Genomic DNA, 18447 nt, shown 5'->3' with positions numbered 1-18447 from the left:
TCTTTGCTTTTTAGTTCTGGTCTCAGCTAAACTGGGATCAGTGTTGTCAGCCATCTTGGTAGGGTACTCTTGACGGAATAATGATGAGTGAAGTCATTAGCTGTACCATGTGAGGTGGAACCGGACGCACATGCTCTGGCTAATCTGTTTGGAAAACCTGAAATAGTCTCACGGGATTACAGAGAGCTTGAGCAACCTGGTGTGCAGATCCACGATCAAACACAGAGGGTGGTTTACACGTGAGAGCCATCAAATGCCGTGGTGCACAGGTCAGAGCATGGCAGTTTAGCATAACCTATTCATACGGACAGAGGAACACGTGAATTTCCTTGGAGGAATGTTATGAATTGTTGAAATATGCTCACACACTTAGAATACCAATTATAGTTGTTTTATTTTAGTAAATGTTTTTAATTATTTACCACAGTGTGGAGAAAATTGTATTTCACACAAAAGAAACCATGCACCGAGTATAATAAAATGAATAATGAATAGAATAACAACAACAAAATGTACCAGAATATACCTGATAAGCCTTATTATGCAACAATTCATTTGGTTACCAGATCAATTTAGTGGCTTCTTTCCATTTGGAAAAGTTGGTATGTCAGATAGTTTGTGTTCATTTAAAGAAATAATTTAAGTGTAGAAATGCCTCCAATAAGACACAAAAAGCATTGTGAGATTTGATACATGTATGCAGCTCGAGGAAGACAACTTTGTGTCCCTTAGGAGACAATTATTAGCTCCGAGTCACACAAGCAGTTACCCTCAACGGACAGACTGATGTTGACACACTGATGTGAACACACTGTGTGCAAGTGTTATTCTACACAATCAAATCACAAAGAGACTAAGCAGGTTTTTTTTTTTTACTTTACCAGGTCTGGGTCTCTCATATATTTCCAGGCATTCAATAAATGTGGGAACCCTGTAATTAGCTACTGTAATCAGCTACTGTATAACATAATTCAGTAGTTAACTTTTGAATATATAGTAGCTAATTATAGAAACCATTAATCAACAAAAGTCCAAGAGGTCTAGATCCTTCATCTAGGCAACTGATGTTAACATAATGGAACATAAAGTGGTGAACTATCCCTTTAAATATATCCCCTTGCTCATTAAAAAAAAAAAAAAAAAAAATTCCAGTGTAGTAAATACAGAAAGTGATTAACAAATAAGTTGCAGATTTTTACCTCCCAACTATGTTCACTAAAAAGCAAAGGCTAATTTCCAAACAGGAAGCGAGTTGGTGAGTCATCTGAGATGGGATCAGACTATGACTCTCCCTGTCCTTAGTGCACACACATTCCTAAACAAATTCACTCAAAGAGGCTCAGAACGCATTTGATTACACAGTCAAGCTTTTTAAGTAAACCCGGACAAGAATGATGAGACTTGTGTATAATACAACAGAACAATCAATGTTCAAAGAGCAAGAGCAAATGGTCAATCTCCAGAACAATACATGAACTGTAGCTCACCCACACCCATTTTAAAGCACACGTCTGATCATCAGAGGTGATCTAAAAATGAGTTAGCTGTTAGCTTTGATGCTGTATACATGCCAATTTACTTCATGAAGGTGACAAAAATCCTACTTTAGTACATTTACACACTTTCTCTCTCAGACTTTCTCTTCCTTGAAAAATTACCAAAAAAACTGACGACTCATCTCGTTCAGAGGCACATACGGCAAATTCTTGTCCAATAAAATGCCCTCTGGAATCAGAATGTCCCGTCCTCCTAAATTATAAATACCACCTGCCAACGGCAAGCAAAATAAAGTAGCAAAAGTACTCTTTTGGTGTCGCAGGCTGTGACGAAAAACTAAAAGCTCCTACCAGCTAAAAAACAGAACAATCCCTTTGAGGTGTTCCGCCCCAACTTCCTGTTTCAATAGGAAATAACTTTAACTCAAACATTTTAACAAAGAGTTGCAGCAGAACTCTTACCTCTGAGAGATGTGGAGTAGGGTTAAATCCACACAGGTTGCACACAGTCTTCTGGCACTCTGTACACATGCTGTAGTTGGGCGATTCTCCTGATCCTACATTCAGCTTCACTTTGCAAAGTGGACAGCAGGACTGGGTGTCAGAGCCTGAATCTTGAACTGGAGGCTCCTCTACTTCTTTAGATTTTGGAGGTGATGTGTCCGCTAATGCTTTTCCTTCAGCAGTTGGTTTTGGAGATACTGGGTCTTTGGAATAAGCAGGTGGCGTGTCGGGAGGTGAATCTGAGCCTGAGTCAGGGAGGGATCCAGGAGGGGAGTCTACGTCGGACCCAATGGGGGAATCAGGGGGCGATCCCAAAGGAGATTCGGGGGGAGACTTTGATTCCTCCCCAGAGATGAGATTGGTGGCAGAGCTTAGGATGGATGAGCCAAAACCAAACATCTTTCCAGAAACACTCTCGGCAGCCTGGGGAGTTGCTGCCGGAGGCTTTGCTGAGTCAGTGAGCCCACTGAACCCGCTGAAAAGTTTTCCGGTGACCGACTCGCTAGCCTGAGCTGCGGAGCCAGCCTGAGGTTTGGACGACCCACCAAAACCACTAAAGAGTTTCCCTGTGACTGACTCTGTAGCCTGGGCGCCTGCAGAAGGTTTTGTCACCTCTGTCAAACCTCCGAGACCAAATCCCCCAAAAAAGCCCCCTCCATCCTGTTTCGGGGTAGTTTTTGCTGGAGAAGGCTGGGGACTACCTTTTGGGCTCTGTGAAGGTTTTTGAAGAGGAGGAGGCAGCCCACGCTTGGCCCCTAGTTGATCAGGTCCCTGATGTGGTCCTGGTTTTGGTGTTGCTGGAGGTGTACTTCCTTTCCCTGTATCAGCAATACTCTGTTGTTTAGTCAGCATTGGGGGCTTCTTCCCTGGCTCATCCTTTGAGGGAGACCCAGAAGGTGGCTCTATCCTTTGTGGGGAAGGAGTTGCTGAGCCCTGCTTGGGTGGCTGTTTCATCATTGGAGGTCCAGGAGGCTCCATTCCCCCCACCGCCCGTTGCATCTGACAGTTCAGACAGAGCCATTCCTTACCCTGTGGAAACAAGCAGAGAAAGTCAAGGCACATGAGCACAATATTATTTCTGTTAGAATATTGATTTGCAATTGTTTTCCTCATGCTCATTGTATATAAAAATAAATAATTTGCAGCGAACTTGCTGTTATTAAAATCTCTTCATACTTGGGTTTATTAGTAAACCTTGAAAGCCACAAATTTATGATTTAAGTACACTAATTTTATTTCATTTACTTTTATTGTTAGTTTGGTTGAGTCATTTATTGTAATGCACATTTTGAAATCCTTCATACAAAACAAAATACAAGAAAAAACAAGAAAAACACTGTACACTTAAAGGGATATTTCACCACTGGAAAGATGAATGTGTATTTAAATTGGGTCATTTATGTAGTAGAAATGTGAAATTATTTTAGAAGTTGGTGCCTTCTAGACTGAGAAAAGCCAGAAAATGTATTTTTGGCTCATGTGAATGAAAGACAACAACTCCCAGAATGCTGCCCTACGAGGCCACTCCCAAGCCACGCCTACCGGTTACAGAGGGCAGTATCGGAAGAAATGATACAACTAGGCTACTAGTTGACTCGAAACTTAAAAGACGCCGTTTTATTGTGAGATCCCACCCCCTATGGGCGGGTTGAAAACATGCGGAATGAGCTCCTACTTGTAGTCTCTCGCCTCTGGCCAAAAAAGCATCCGATGACGCAAAATGACGATTTTTGCCTCATCAGAGGTTTTTTTCCAGACACACAATACAGAAATCTCTTGTCTCAGGGGGACATGAGGGAGGGAAGCACGGTCGTTCGAAAATAATACCGGGTTTCTACTGATACAAAGCTTAATGCTAATCGGTGAAGTATCCCTTTAACATTGTGTGACTAATAGTTGTTATTCCCTCTTGCCAAATGTATGTATAATCTGCCTTTATAACTCATGAATTTAGTTTCTATACACAATGAAAAACAATTTCCTCCACCTCCTGTCTGGATGACGCAAGTAACCTTGATAATCTTCCACCTACTGTGCAAATACTTTTCTCCTAAACTCAGGATGAGAGGAATTAGTGCAGGGTGACTCTCAAGCAGAACCAAATAAGAGTTATTAAAACAAACCCTGCACAGCTTTAAATAGCAGGTATGAACTGAATTAAGTCTTCAATGAAAGTCTGAAAAAAAAACGAAGCCTTGTATCACATGACATTCCTCTTATCTATATCTGGATAATAATTTAGACCAGTGTAAAATCTATGTCAATGATGTACTAAGGGGAGCATGTTTGTCTCTTACCGCTGAATCTGGTGGACTGAAGCCGCACAGGCTGCACACCTGCTGTTTGCACTGAGTGCAGGTGTTGTAGTTGGGTGGCTGGTCTTTGGCCTTCACATTCAGCTCTGTAGACTTACAAAGAGGACACATTGCTTTCCCCTGAGCAGGCCCAGTTTTAACAGACCCTTCTGATTGAGCCCCCGGCCCAGGTTTGCCCTGCTGTTGAGGTCCACTGGGTTTTCCTGCAACTCCTGTGCCGGGTTTCACAGACCCTTGTTGCTGCGGGCCTGGTCCTCCAGGTTTGGGTCCTTGCTGTTGAGGTCCCGGTCCTCCAGGTTTGGGTCCTTGCTGTTGAGGTCCCGGTCCTCCAGGTTTGGGTCCTTGCTGTTGAGGTCCCGATCCTCCAGGTTTAGGACCTTGCTGCGGAGGTCCTGGTCCACCAGGTTTAGGTCCCTGCTGTTGGGCTCCTGGTCCTCCAGGTTTAGGTCCTTGCTGTTGAGGTCCTTGTCCACCTGGTTTAGGCCCTTGCTGCTGAGGTCCTGGTCCTCCAGGTTTGGGTCCTTGCTGTTGAGGTCCAGGTCCTCCAGGTTTAGGCCCTTGCTGTTGGGGTCCAGGTCCTCCAGGTTTAGGCCCTTGCTGTTGAGGTCCAGGTCCCCCAGGCCTGGGTCCCTGTTGGGATCCTTGTGGTTGGGGACCAGGACCTCCAGGCTTGCTTTCAGGCCCCTGTCTTTGCTGAGAAGGTCCCTGTCCTTTAGGGGGACCTTGCTGAGGTGGCTTACCCCCTTGCTGCGGAGGACCTTTCCCCGCTCCACTCTGTGGCCCAGGTGGCTTTCCTTCCTGCTTTGCAGGCTGCTCCTCCTCATCATCACCAAACAAACTAAACTTTGGGATGCTGGCAGAGGAGACAGCAGAAGAGACTGCACTCAGGGGGTTGGCCCCACTCAGGAAGCCAGACGAGAACATGCCGGTTCGTGGTTGTTCTGGGTCTTTTGGCTCCTGCCGGAAACGTGACTCAAGGAGGCTGAGGGAAGAGGGGCTCCGTCCAGGCTTTGGCTTGGGAGGTGGCCCCTCTCCAAATGCATCTACAGTCCGACTCTTACTGAGACCAGCTGAAACTCTGGTGCCACCAGCTTGAGTCTCTGGTGGCCTGTGGAGTGAACATACATAAGGTCAACTTCTCATTCATTGGTCTCAAGTAAACATATATTTTTCAAAATCTGTTTAAAATTTGTTTAACAGATATGTGCTTTATATACTTAATAGCTATTCTGGATAAATTTCAAAACTACATTTCAAGGGGCATTGCAAATTATTCAGACAATCAATCATTAAAAGCTAAATTTATACAGCAGAAAAATGACATATAAGGACACCACGGTCACACTAAACTGTTGTTACAAAAAAGAACGACACCGCTGATAATATATATTTTATTATTGATGTCAGTAAATAATGTAAATTATTCCTTCTAATCAGAAAACTGCAGCAACAAACTACACAAAACTAGTAAAAATAGTAATTGTTTTGCTACAATTTTTAATGTGAAAGAAGAGAATATAAACTTCTAACTAAGGATGCGACTTTCAGGCCACAAAAAAAAAAAAAAGAAAAAAAAAAAGAAGCCAAAAACCCAAATTATATTGTGGTATAAAAATATAAAATGGTATTTAAAAAATCCAAGATATTCCCAAAGTTCCTCAGTGCATTATTAATCAGAATTTTCCCACAATTCCCTTTACATCTGTAAAGGTGTTAAGACATTTTACTCTCAAAATTCTTAAGGTATTATACAATATTATACAAGTTGCTCTAGCCTACATGCTAAGTGTAATCGTTTTTAAAAAATATGATAATAATATATATGATAAAATATATGATAGATATGAAAGATATGAAATATATGAAATATATGATAGATGATAAAAAATATGATAATATTAAACTATTTATTCCAAACAAAAACTAATTTAAAAGACAAATTTTTCGTTTTTGGCACATTGTCACAATCATTTCATTTCAGTGCATCTCCACTATTAACACAGTGGCTGTTCAGCACAGCAGCCTGAACTGCTGGTTGTTTTCGTGGGCGTTCTTTAACATATATTTGGGTGTTCTGTCATTCATTCACCCAAAGAAGATCATCACGCCACGTCCAAGATGCGTATTGTTTCTGATCGAGTGGCGCTCTTTGCTGTGCGCGTTTCAGCACCATGGACAGCGAACCCAATATAATAAACGCTTAAGGCCTATTTATACTTCTGCGTCGAACTGCCGCCGTAGCTACGTCGTAGGCTGTGTGTAGCGCGCGTACCCTACGGGGTACCCTGACGTGCACCTCTCCAAAAATGTAACAACGCGTCAATTCTACGCCGGCACAAGCGCTGTGATTGGTCTGCCAGAACCCCTCCCTCGGGGTTTCACATGCTCCCAAGGTGCGCGTCAACGCGGACAACAACACAGAAGTATAAATTAAAACCAACACGTTGCCTACGGCGTATAGGCTCCGGCGTAGGTCCGACGCAGAAGTATAATGAGGCCTTGAGAACAAGGACCGCGTTACAGTTTAAAGGCCTCATTATACTTCTGCGTCGGACCTACGCCGGAGCCTATACGCCGTAGGCAACGTGTTGGTTTTAATTTATACTTCTGTGTTGTTGTCCGCGTTGACGCGCACCTTGGGAGCATGTGAAACCCCGAGGGAGGGGTTCTGGCAGACCAATCACAGCGCTTGTGCCGGCGTAGAATTGACGCGTTGTTACATTTTTGGAGAGGTGCACGTCAGGGTACCCCGTAGGGTACGCGCGCTACACACAGCCTACGACGTAGCTACGGCGGCAGTTCGACGCAGAAGTATAAATAGGCCTTAATACTACCCGCACGCTCCCCAAAAAGCAAAGCGATCAATGAGCATGATAGCATTTATTCTTGCGGTGCTATATTTAGTCATATTAATATGTATGCACCCCCCCATCCCCCCATCCCATTTGCGCTTGGGTAAAAATAACACATTTACACCTAAGCAACTTTAGAGACACAATTCAATCAGTTTACGAATTAGATAATGTCAAAGAGGATGTCGATCGCGTGCTTTCAAGTGATCGAATTTTCATGGACTTGTGTTATTCTCAGCCAGTGTTTTCCAAACCAGCTCATGACATCACCTACACAGCCCATAGGAAGAAGATGGAGAATGGAGAACGCAACGTCGATCTGGATACACAGAGGACGGATATTTATTAGAGAGGATCATTCATATTTTTCAAGGAAATTTTATTTAAAAAAAAAAAAGTGTACCAGTTACCCTGGTGTATCTCATGGACTGAATAAAGCGGTTTAATGAAAACTACATTCATTAAAACACTATGCACATCCACTGAGCACACATACATAGGGACCCACCATATTAACGATGATGATACCAATTACCAAAAAAAAAAAAAAAAACGTTTTGTGCAAAGCGGCGGTAATTTTCTCAATACGTATAGCTGTAAAACAGAAGTGCACCAAGTAGGTATTGAATTGCAATCATATGCATGTCCGAAAATTGGGCTGGAATAAATATCTCGCTATAAAACGACCGTAAACATGAAGCAAGAGCGTGAATGGGTGTGATCATATTTTGCATCGGTGATGCTGTCGTGATGTGCCAACCTGCAGTGCCTTGATCAAAACACAAGCCCATCATACCCATCAACACAAGCGCTCGGCCACTGGAGGGATGGACATCATCATCATTACGGGCATACATTTATAGACACTTCAACTTGCCTGGACTGCGCTTTGGCCATAGCGGCCACAAGCTGCTTTCTTTCCTCCTCAGACAGATTGCTGAGGTCTGCCTCCACCCCTGCGGGCATCTGGATGAAGCCACCCTTTCCGTCAGGTGCGAGTCCCGCTGGTAATCCAGTGAGCGCCCCTTCACCGCCTTCCAGGCTCGCTTCGTTCCCCATGATCGACCCCCTTTTTCTTTTAATCCCCCTCCCTCCAGCTAATTACGCGGCGATACGGATCTTAATGTACGGAATAAGGCGACAGCGTAGGTATCCGCGGTTGTTTTGGATGCATGGCGTTTTATTTCTCCATTTTTTTTCGAGGGTCTCTGTGGCGTTAACGCACACCCCGAGAGCGGAGCCTCTCCGTGCGGGTGTAGATCTAGAGTTGTGCGCCTCCCTCCTCCATCCATCCAACGCGCATGTCCCGCCCCTCACAGGTGATCATAAGACGTCGCCGTATGAAAAAAACGGAATTAAAGGGACAAAGCGCCTTAGAATTAACAAATGTGCTCATAATTATCCTGTTTATTTTTGCTCTCAAGTCAAGCCTAATTAGCAAACTGATTTGGTGGAGCGCAACTATAGTAACAAGACGATGTAACACTTTACATTACATGAAGCATGTTACACAGACCTGTTATTTCTAAATATTTTTAATTGAGTGGTTGACAGATTACATGTCCATAAACATTTTTTTAATTAATATTAATATTAATATATATATATATATATATATATATATATATATATATATATATTCTCTTTTTTTATATTGTAGCATTATTTTAAGTGTGCCTTTGGCTCTTAGTACACTTTAAAATTTGTAAATAAAGTTGAAACAGTGCTTTACCCTATAATTAATATTGTGCAAAAGAGTACCTGCCATAAGATTTAGCCATCCAACCAATGCATAGATCACACACTCACAAACACATCCATTCACAATCATCCTGCTCACAGATCTCCTGCTGAATAGGAATCATGAGTCACTGCATCAATATGTCCATAAGTCATCAATATGTCCTTGGCTCAGCTTTGCCAATGGCCTGAAAACAGAAGGAGATACTGAAGGAGCTTGTCAGCAGTGACTTTGACAGAGTCAGAGGGAGAATCTACAGCAACACACAGACACAAAATCAAACGACAGATTTAGTATTTTAATTTTGCACTGCATGTTCTATGAATTGAAACCCAGAAAGCCCCAGACGTGCAACTTAATATTAGTATAAGTCTGAGCAGCCTTTAGGAGTGACGGAAGAAAATCCTGTCTCCATTAGCAACCTTTATTGATTCCCACTTGCGTGCAGAGATGAAGCTGACTGCAGGATCACTCTCACCAGTGTAACCAGATCAACACAGCACTGAACCAATCCTGAACAAAACACTGAAATAAAACATTAGGGTGTTATCCAGGGCTGCATACATCCATTTCCTAAAGTTACAGTTCTTAAACTGTTCATATCAAATACTGCAATTAAGCTTGAAGCAGCAGCAGCAGCAGCCAAATTAAATGCAGAAACACATATGAGTCATTCTGAACTTGTGAAGAGTCCAAAAACAGATCATATTTTACAGGAAGCATCCATTTTCATTGCTCAATCTGATACGTATATTTGATAACCCTAGAATCACTGCTGAAATTTAAACCAGATGTGTTTCAAACACTGTCTGAACCATAGTCTAGCAGTTAGCAGACATGCAACTGACGTTTTGGGCCATGGCGATTTCCTGATTAAGAGGTTTTCCCCTCTTCTCCTAATCATTTTAAGTGCTTTCTATAGCACTTTGACAAAAAGACCACAGGGAAAACCCTGTACCAGCTAATTAAGGTCTTCCGGATCTCTTGAAAATCATAGACAGGTGTGTAACAGCAGGGCTGGAACCAAACGCAGCAGGAAGGAAGATCTCCAGGAGCAGGACTGAGCATCGATTTATCTTCAGCTATGGTTTTAACAATACATCATCTCCATGGCTGAAACTGATAAGGCAAAGAAAATGAACACCTCCTGTAAAATTCAGACCTATAATTTGTTCATTCACAGGGTTCAACCAACCAACACGCTTAATCACAGACTGTACCCCAAAGTGTTATTTTAGTATTTATTAATAAAATATAATTGTATATATTTATTTTGATATTTTCACTTTTCATTTTAAATTAATATTTAGTCATTTATGTGCTTTTGTTATTTTTTTTTAGATATCTATTTATTTTAGTTTTAGTAATTTTAGTACTTCAACTTATTTTATTTCTAATGTTGCTAAAGCAACATTTTTAACTTACATATATATATAAAGTTTTTCATTTAATATTTATATTTGACTAATTTCAGCTTCATTTTAAGAAAAAAACAAACAAATTAATACTATCCCCTGGTTTCCCCTGGAAGACTTAAGCCTAGTCCTGACTAAAACGCATGTTTGAGCTGTTTTTCTCCTAAAATATGTCAGCGATATTTTTGTCTCAAGATGCACACCAGTAATGTTTTTTTTTCTAAGGCACATTTATAAAAGCTACTTAAATATCCTAATTAAACTAATGCCTAATCCTAGCTTATTCTACGACCTGTCTGTGAAACCAGGCCTATAAGTTTTACACACACACACACACACACGCACACGCACACACACTGTGGTGCCCCACTTCCACATGCATCACTAATAATGAAAATAAAGCAACAGTTTTGCACACACTCCTGCGAAATTTGGCATTATCATTCAACACTCAGACACAGAATCAGTCACGCTGTGCATCTCAGTCCTATAAGGATATCAGATTCCTTCAATGCTGTTTCCGGCTTCCGTATAACCGTTTACGTGTTATCCTCTCCACCCTGCTTAACATCAGAGTGAAGACTGCATGATGTGACAGGGGGGTTTATTCAGCCCAGTCCAGAGCTCCGGGGGGAATTCGTCCTCTGTGCGACCAGCTGTTGTCCCTAGGCTATATCGAGGAGATGGACTCTTATCAAGATCCACAGATGCTCTAACGATCTCCACACATCAATTAATGAGATCAAAGAGAATTAGCGGTAAGTTAAGCTCTCTATCATGACTATCTGCTGTTGGCACCACAATCAGGATAACTACAATGACAGGAGAGTCACAGATTACGATTATTGTTGTTATGGGGTTGTCCTGCCCTTATTCCCTCTTTTTCTGTTCCTCTTGTCTACAGTGATGAACGGCGGCCCAGAACAGATAGCCTTTCCCACACAGGGCTGATCACTGGAGCGTACTCTAATGACCTCAACGCTCTGAAGCGGAAGTACACACACACACACACACACACACACACACACACACACACCACACAGTCCTGTAAATATAGCTATGAAACCTGGCCAAACTATAAATATACACAGTGCTATTCAAAAGGGTTTTTAATGTTTTATGTTTAAATGTAACAAGGCCACATTTATTTGATCAAAAATACAATAAAACAGTAATATTATGAAATATTTGTAAAAATTAATATAACCATTTTCAATTTTAATATATTTTCAAAGGTAATTTATTTACATGATGGCAAAGCTGAATTATCAGCATCATTACTCCAGTCTTCAGTGTCACATGATCCTTCAGAAATCATTCTAATATGCTGATTTGGTGCTCAGAATTGTTTTTTATTATTATCAATGTTAATAATGAAACTGTAATATTTTTTTATAGAATAGAAAAGTTCAAAATAACAGCATGTATTTGAAATAGAAATCATTTGTAACTTTATAAATGTCTTTACTGTTACTTTTGATCAATTTAATGCTTCCTTGTTGAATAAATGCATTAATTTACTCAAACTTTTGAACAGTAATGCATATCCTATATTCTATAGCCACATATGCTCACCCACCTGTTTTTGACTTCCTGTAGCCCTGTCTCTCTTATGAATACACACACTCATATACAAACATTGAAGGCATTGATTATGCTTTACAATGTGTAAGTGTGTGTTGCTGTGCGACATGTATTGTATGTATGCCGGTGTGTATGGGTGACTTACAGCGCACAGAGAAGCAGAAAAGTGTAACTGAAGCCTGAAACCTAATCACACACAGTGCGTGGCTCATTAAAATTGAATATGGGCTTACAGAAATATGCCTGGCATGACCCTTCAGATGAATATAAGATAGATAAAACATCGCCAATAAAAGATACACACACAGGTTATGAGCTTCATATGAACCATGACTAATCTACAAAACAAGACATTATAGTTTTAAATGCATACATGAACAATCATTTCTACCTATGAACTCAATACTATTCCTGTCTAGACGATATACAGTGCATATATATATATATATACACTCACTGAAAACCACAAAAACAACTTAGACAGGTGGCAAGAGTTTATAAGTGCTGCTGAGTTGCAAGAGGAAGTGACAAAAGAGTGACAAAGAGATTTAAAAATTGGATCCAGAAGAGAGCAAAGGGTCACATACCTGCACTACAAGCTGACTGTCTGTTGTTGGCTGCAGTACTCGTGAGTTGGACAGGTCCTTGTGCACTTTGTTCCCTGGGGACGACGTTTCATTTGTGGTATTTTAGCCGTCCTGATCTCCACATCCTTCTTAGACAGTGTGCATGTCCCTAATTCCACCCTTAACACCCCGTTTTCCGTCCCAATGAGACCTAATAAATGCCTGGCTAAAAATACACTCTTAAAGGGACGGTGTCTTTCCCCTCTCTGGCTGCACCCTGCATCTGCCTGGGCAGAAAGCACACCCCCTTTAATTTACACACACCTCTAATCAGCTTTCTTACGAGCCATCGGCCAATCACAGGGTCTTGGATAAGACACACTCACAGAATAAGTCACGGGAACATGCACTTACAACAAGCACACGTGTATAAACTGGGGTCAAAGCCACATTGAAACTCTGTGAACCTAAATATAATTTAAAGATGGACAGAAGACACATTATTAAATAAAATGAATAATGACAAATTGAAGATTTCAATATTTATAGGTCTCAAATTGTGATGATTGATGATAATATAACTTTAAATTTAAATGTAAAATTACAAAGAAACAAATTTTGAATAGACAAACTGAAATTGTATTTTCTTGTAAAATGTACTCTAATAATCTTGTGTAATAATGTTTTATTTACAACATTGGAAAAAATTGTATATTAAAATATCTGAAGAGACTAGACCCCACTGCATAAACAGTGCACACACACGCACACGCACGCACATGCACACACGCACATGCACACACGCACACATGCAAACAGGCGCACACACATAAAAAAAAGGGAAAAAACTGAAATGATATTTTGCATTAAGAAAATTAAGCATATCCAGTATGATTAACCGATGAACCGTTCAGATTGTGCCATTACTTTCATTAACATTTTGCCCAATTCTCTGTACTACAATACAAAAAAAAAAGAAAGAAATAAACATGATTTTAATATGACATAATTATATATCATGTCAGTATTTTTTGAAACTCATTAATTTATGCTGATTTCAATTTATAAAAATGTGTAACAATAATACAAATCAGGTAAGAATGACTGTTTTTATGCAGGGAATATTGCTATAAAAGTCTTACCTTGAAACAAGTCATGAGTTGCTGTACAGCTGGCAAGGAAAATCTGAACTCCTGTAAAACCAATATAGTCATGTTATTACATTTGTCAGCATAAATTGTTAAAAATGTTGCATAAATTGACCATGCTAAAAGACATGATCAATCACAGTTTAACTTCTCTAGTGTTAAGTTTAACAACACAGTTTTGCCAAATCATTACATAATAAGACATAATAAGGCTCAGAGTATCTCTTATTCCCTGTGTGAGAGTGGGGAGGGTGTTTTCTTCAGTCCAGACTCAGATTAAGGTTAAAGAAAATTGTTTGTGAAGGACATATTGTCACTTTCTCTTTTAATGGGATCTTCAGGTTGTTTCTGAGATGCAGATGCTCATGTCTGCCAGCTCTATCCAGCTCACTTCCCACTGGTTTAAAAGAAGGTTCCCTAAGATTGTCTAATAAAGGAATAGTTCACCAACATTTTTAAATAGAATTATTTACGCACCCTTATGGCATTCCAAACCTGTATGACTCACTTTCCTCTGTGAAACACAAATGCACCATGCATATGCACCAGTGAGATTTTAAGTCAATGATTGTAATTTTGGTCAGTTTCATGCACAAAATTAATATGGGCTATTTTTCAGGTTCTTTTATGCTGCAGTTTGTCCCATGTTATGCCCTAGTTACTGTATGCAAGTTCACTGTATAGAAATGAGCAGCATAAACATTTCTAAAAATGTCTGCTTTTATGTACCAAAAAAAGAAAGTCATATATGATATCAAACATGAGGCTGAGTAAATGAAGCTTCCTATTTCCTTTTTGACCCTTGAAATGAAAAACCCAAATCTGTGACCAAAGGTTTCTAACAAATGGAACCATGATATTATGTGAAAGTGAAAATTATTCAGGCGGTTGAAAAGTAAAAAGGCATAATATTCTAACGAATGCAAATTGTAGATGATATCGCCTCTACCATGCTCCAAGGGTTATGCCTCCAAACTGTAAACGAGAGCGATAGAGAAGGATGTAAGGAGGAAGGAAGGAAGGAGGGGGAGGAAGAGAGGGAAATTCATTAGGTGTGGTGAAGTGTACCGTTCTCATCAAGGGCAGAGCTCATTTTAACTCCATAATGAGCCTGAGATTAGGGGCTAAGGGGGGTTGTGCCTGGTGACTGACTGCTGACTTCATCACTTGCTGTGATGCTAAATATAAATGCACAGAGGCAGTGGGGAGTCTTTTTTATTATGTAGTAAAAATAAAGATGTACCTTCTTGTCAGAAACACAGTTGCAGTTCTGACTCCTTGTGATTATCAGGCTATATATATCAGTTATTTTAGTATTGTTTGTTTACTATTATAGTTTTTATTAATATTTTGAATAAGTTTTTATTCTAGGGGCTGTTTACACGACAGCTTTCAGCTAAAAAAACTTTTTATGCGTTCTGGCCGTTTATTTACACGACAATGGAATTTCGGGGGCCTGAAAATGCGAACTTTTGAAAACTGGTTTCAAAGTGTACGTTTTTGAAAACGATACTGTTACTGTCCCAGTGTTATCTACAAAAATGCATATTACGTGTTTAGTCTACAGACGTGTATAGTGTTTCTTTACAAAATAACATCGCCACCTACTGGCCTGGCATGAATAATACAGCGTTTTTAGTAGTTTTTTCACAGATCCGTGTGAACGGGAACAATGCAAAGGAAAAACCTTTCAGTTTTTAGTATACATTGCCGTGTAAACGTACTCTTAATTTTAGTTTAAGTATTAGTAATTTTGTGCTTTTGTAATTTTGTAAAAAATTTAGCTTAAGCTTTAGGGTACGTTTACATGACAACAATGTACTAAAAACGGACACGTTTTCCTTTGCGTTTTTTAAACGTTGTCAAAACGTTCCCTGTTCACACAGATCTGCGAAAACGTCGCTGTCATGTAAATGAACGGCCAAAATGCATAAAAAGTTTTGTTGAAAATGGTGTCGTGTAAACAGACCCTTAATTCATTTTTATTTCAGTTGTAGTTTTACTTAGTATTTCAAATGAAACGTATTTATCTCAGTTAGTTTCCAGGACAACATTTCTAATTTTAGTTGAAGCTTTTATAGTTATTAACGGACGTTTATATTTTATCTCAGCTTTATTTCAATTACTGAAAACAATTTTGAATAGTTTTAGTTTTTATTAATCTTAATAATACTGATTCAGACAACTCTAATGTTTGCATGTGTGTGTGTGAATTGTTAGTCAGAATCTAATTAATTTGAACTATTCTAGAAAGCTAAATTAATTTTCCAGCAATAAATCCAAGACAAAATGTGCTCTAGTAATTACATTTACTAACAGAGAGCAAGAGAGAGACTTTTTGCCTTGGCTCTGACCTGAATCTCCTTTCTACCCAGAATCCTCAGGGCCGTGGTGTATTTGTGTGAGTCAGACAATGTGAAGAGACCTCTGATTCATGAGTAGGCAAACACTTGCACACGCACGCCTTGTGCGCTCATAAATGTGTGCTTATGACACACAAACACACACACACACAAATCTCCAGGATACAGAGTGACACACTTGCTCTCTGAGGACACTTTTGATGTGGCGGAGATGATGGATGTGTCGAGGGCAGCTTCATTTCTGTTGCTGTTCTCACAAACACTTACATGCGCACACTCATTTCAAACCTTAATTGGGCACAGAATAAATGAACAGTGCTTAGTGCTTTGCTATTAAAGCAATTTTTCTCTCTTCATCATAGAGATTTTGAAGAACATAGTAAAGGAACCATAAGATATAGAGTAATATGTTATATAGAATATCTTGCAGTATGCAGTTCACATTTTAATAAAACCCATTCCTGATTCATTGAGTATTCATGCTGAGTTTTGGAAAAAAGAGGTAGCACGCCATCTAGTGGTAATAAGTACAAACTGTGACCTTAACACATTATGCAGATGACAAAGAAGCTTAAGTTTAAAATGCGTAATGAATCATATATGCAACAAAACATATATATATATATATATATATATATATATATATATATATATATATATATATATATATAACACAAATAGCTTATGAGTTTATGAACAAGATGTTTGTCTCAACTGGTTGTCTTAGGCTATCTGTATTCTGCAAGGCATATTTACAAAACAAGATGATCAACGCCTTAAGTTTGTATTAATGTGCTTTATTAGCCTATTGTTATTTCATAACAGTCACAATTTATTATACACAGTGGAAAAAAGCTAAACATCTCATCTAAATGAGACATTAAAATTTTAATTAACCCTGACCTAACCCTAACCGTGAAATTTCTGTTATGGTCCTTCTCACCCTCATGTCACTCCAAAAGCGCACGTCCAAGCTCTTCTGCGGCTGTCATGCTCCACAAAAGTGTCATAAAAGTAGTCCATTGTATTTAAGGTCTTCTAAAATCATATGATAGCTTTGTGTTAGGAACAGGCCCAAATTTAAGTCTTTGCAGAAAACATCAGCTTCTTTCGTCCAGCTTCCGTATATTTAAACCTGGCGCGTCACGAGCTTCGCGAGAACAAATTAAATTTGATCAAGTTTTCTTTCGCCCCGCCTACTTTCCAGCATAGAGAATGAATATTGTTTACTCAGAATGCAGACAACACAAAATGGCAGAAAACTAGTTTAGGGAGCTATTTCGGACACAAAACTTATTTGGATGAGAGAAACTAAGCTTTCTGAATCTTTGAAACAGCCATGGTTCATTTTTATTTATGCATGGTCTGTCTGAATACTCGATTCTGATTGGCTGGAAGGTGTGCAATAAAACCGTTATTATATATCAGTGGTTCCAAGTCAATTGATCATAGACATACAGATTGAGATCAGATACTCACTTTTAAAAATGTGTCATCATTTTGGGCATATCAAAGACGCTCCAAGTCCAGCCAGAGTTATTGTATCGTTTTTTGTGTGTGTGTGTGTGTGTGTGTGTGTGTGTGTGCAAAAATCTGACTAAATAACTAACAAATGTAGGCCTATGATCTACAAATTAAAAGCAACTGGAATGTACCAAAATTGGCAACTCGAGTAATTATTGTGATTATTTAACCCTCTGGGCTTCTTCGTGCAAAAATGCACGAAAACGTTTACGTTTTGAAATTAATTTTTTTTTGCTTCATCGGAGGGGGATGAAACATAGGAAATTAATGGAACATAGGAAATTAATGTGCAGAAAAAAAGTGTTCAGCAATGAAGGGGTGTCACTCTAAAACATCAAGAGTGCAAATAAGATCCCCCTCCCCACCCACCCATGATACCCATGATATTGTAATCATAATGCAAAACCTGATACTTATTAAAAAAAAACTTTTTTTTTTTTTGTCTTTTAGAATATCTAAATGTATATCTAAATAAAAAAAATATATATAAAAGGTGGAGAAATCATATCTAAAATACCAATTGGAATCAAACAGCCTCTCTATGTATTTATATAGGGAGCTATAGGCAGCCTACTGGCGGTACATGGCATTGCACTAAAAAATTCTCTTTTAACGCCACTGGATAGCGCTCTTCTCACTTCAAATATATTTTTTAGCTCTACACTGCATTCTAATGTGAAATGTTGCATTTATTGAAAACAAATTAAATAAAAAATAAATAAAAATATTAATTCTAATGGAAAAAATAGCGCATACAAATGATATAATTAATGCAAAGTATCATAAAAACCTTTAAAAATTCAAAAAAAAAAAAAAAAATTTTGATTGAACAAAAATATATTTCATTGGTTTTCCTGGGGAAAAAAAGAGTTAAATTTTAAGGCTTCGGTCGTTTTTGCACGAAAGGAAGCCAAGTGTAACACATTAATGAAGAAGCCC

The 18447-nt window shown here is 39.2% G+C and overlaps 1 protein-coding gene across 1 annotated transcript in view; it reads right to left on the bottom strand.

Annotated features, from left to right (window-relative positions):
• pcloa (piccolo presynaptic cytomatrix protein a) overlaps nt 1-8453 on the bottom strand; it is a 51591-nt gene extending 43138 nt beyond the window's left edge. Inside the window, exons 1-3 of the mRNA XM_084406942.1 lie at nt 8045-8453; nt 4298-5423; nt 1959-3029 (exon numbers count right to left, since the gene is read on the bottom strand). Of these exons, the coding sequence (XP_084263068.1) occupies nt 1959-3029; nt 4298-5423; nt 8045-8226 (2379 nt within the window). The 5' untranslated portion in view covers nt 8227-8453. The remainder of the gene's footprint in view (nt 1-1958; nt 3030-4297; nt 5424-8044) is intronic.
• Between the last annotated feature and the right edge of the window lie 9994 nt (nt 8454-18447).

This window comes from Rutilus rutilus, assembly GCF_951802725.1.
Source record: "Rutilus rutilus genome assembly, chromosome: 4".
Lineage (NCBI taxonomy): Eukaryota > Metazoa > Chordata > Actinopteri > Cypriniformes > Leuciscidae > Rutilus > Rutilus rutilus.
This window is presented reverse-complemented; position numbering and strand designations above follow the sequence as displayed.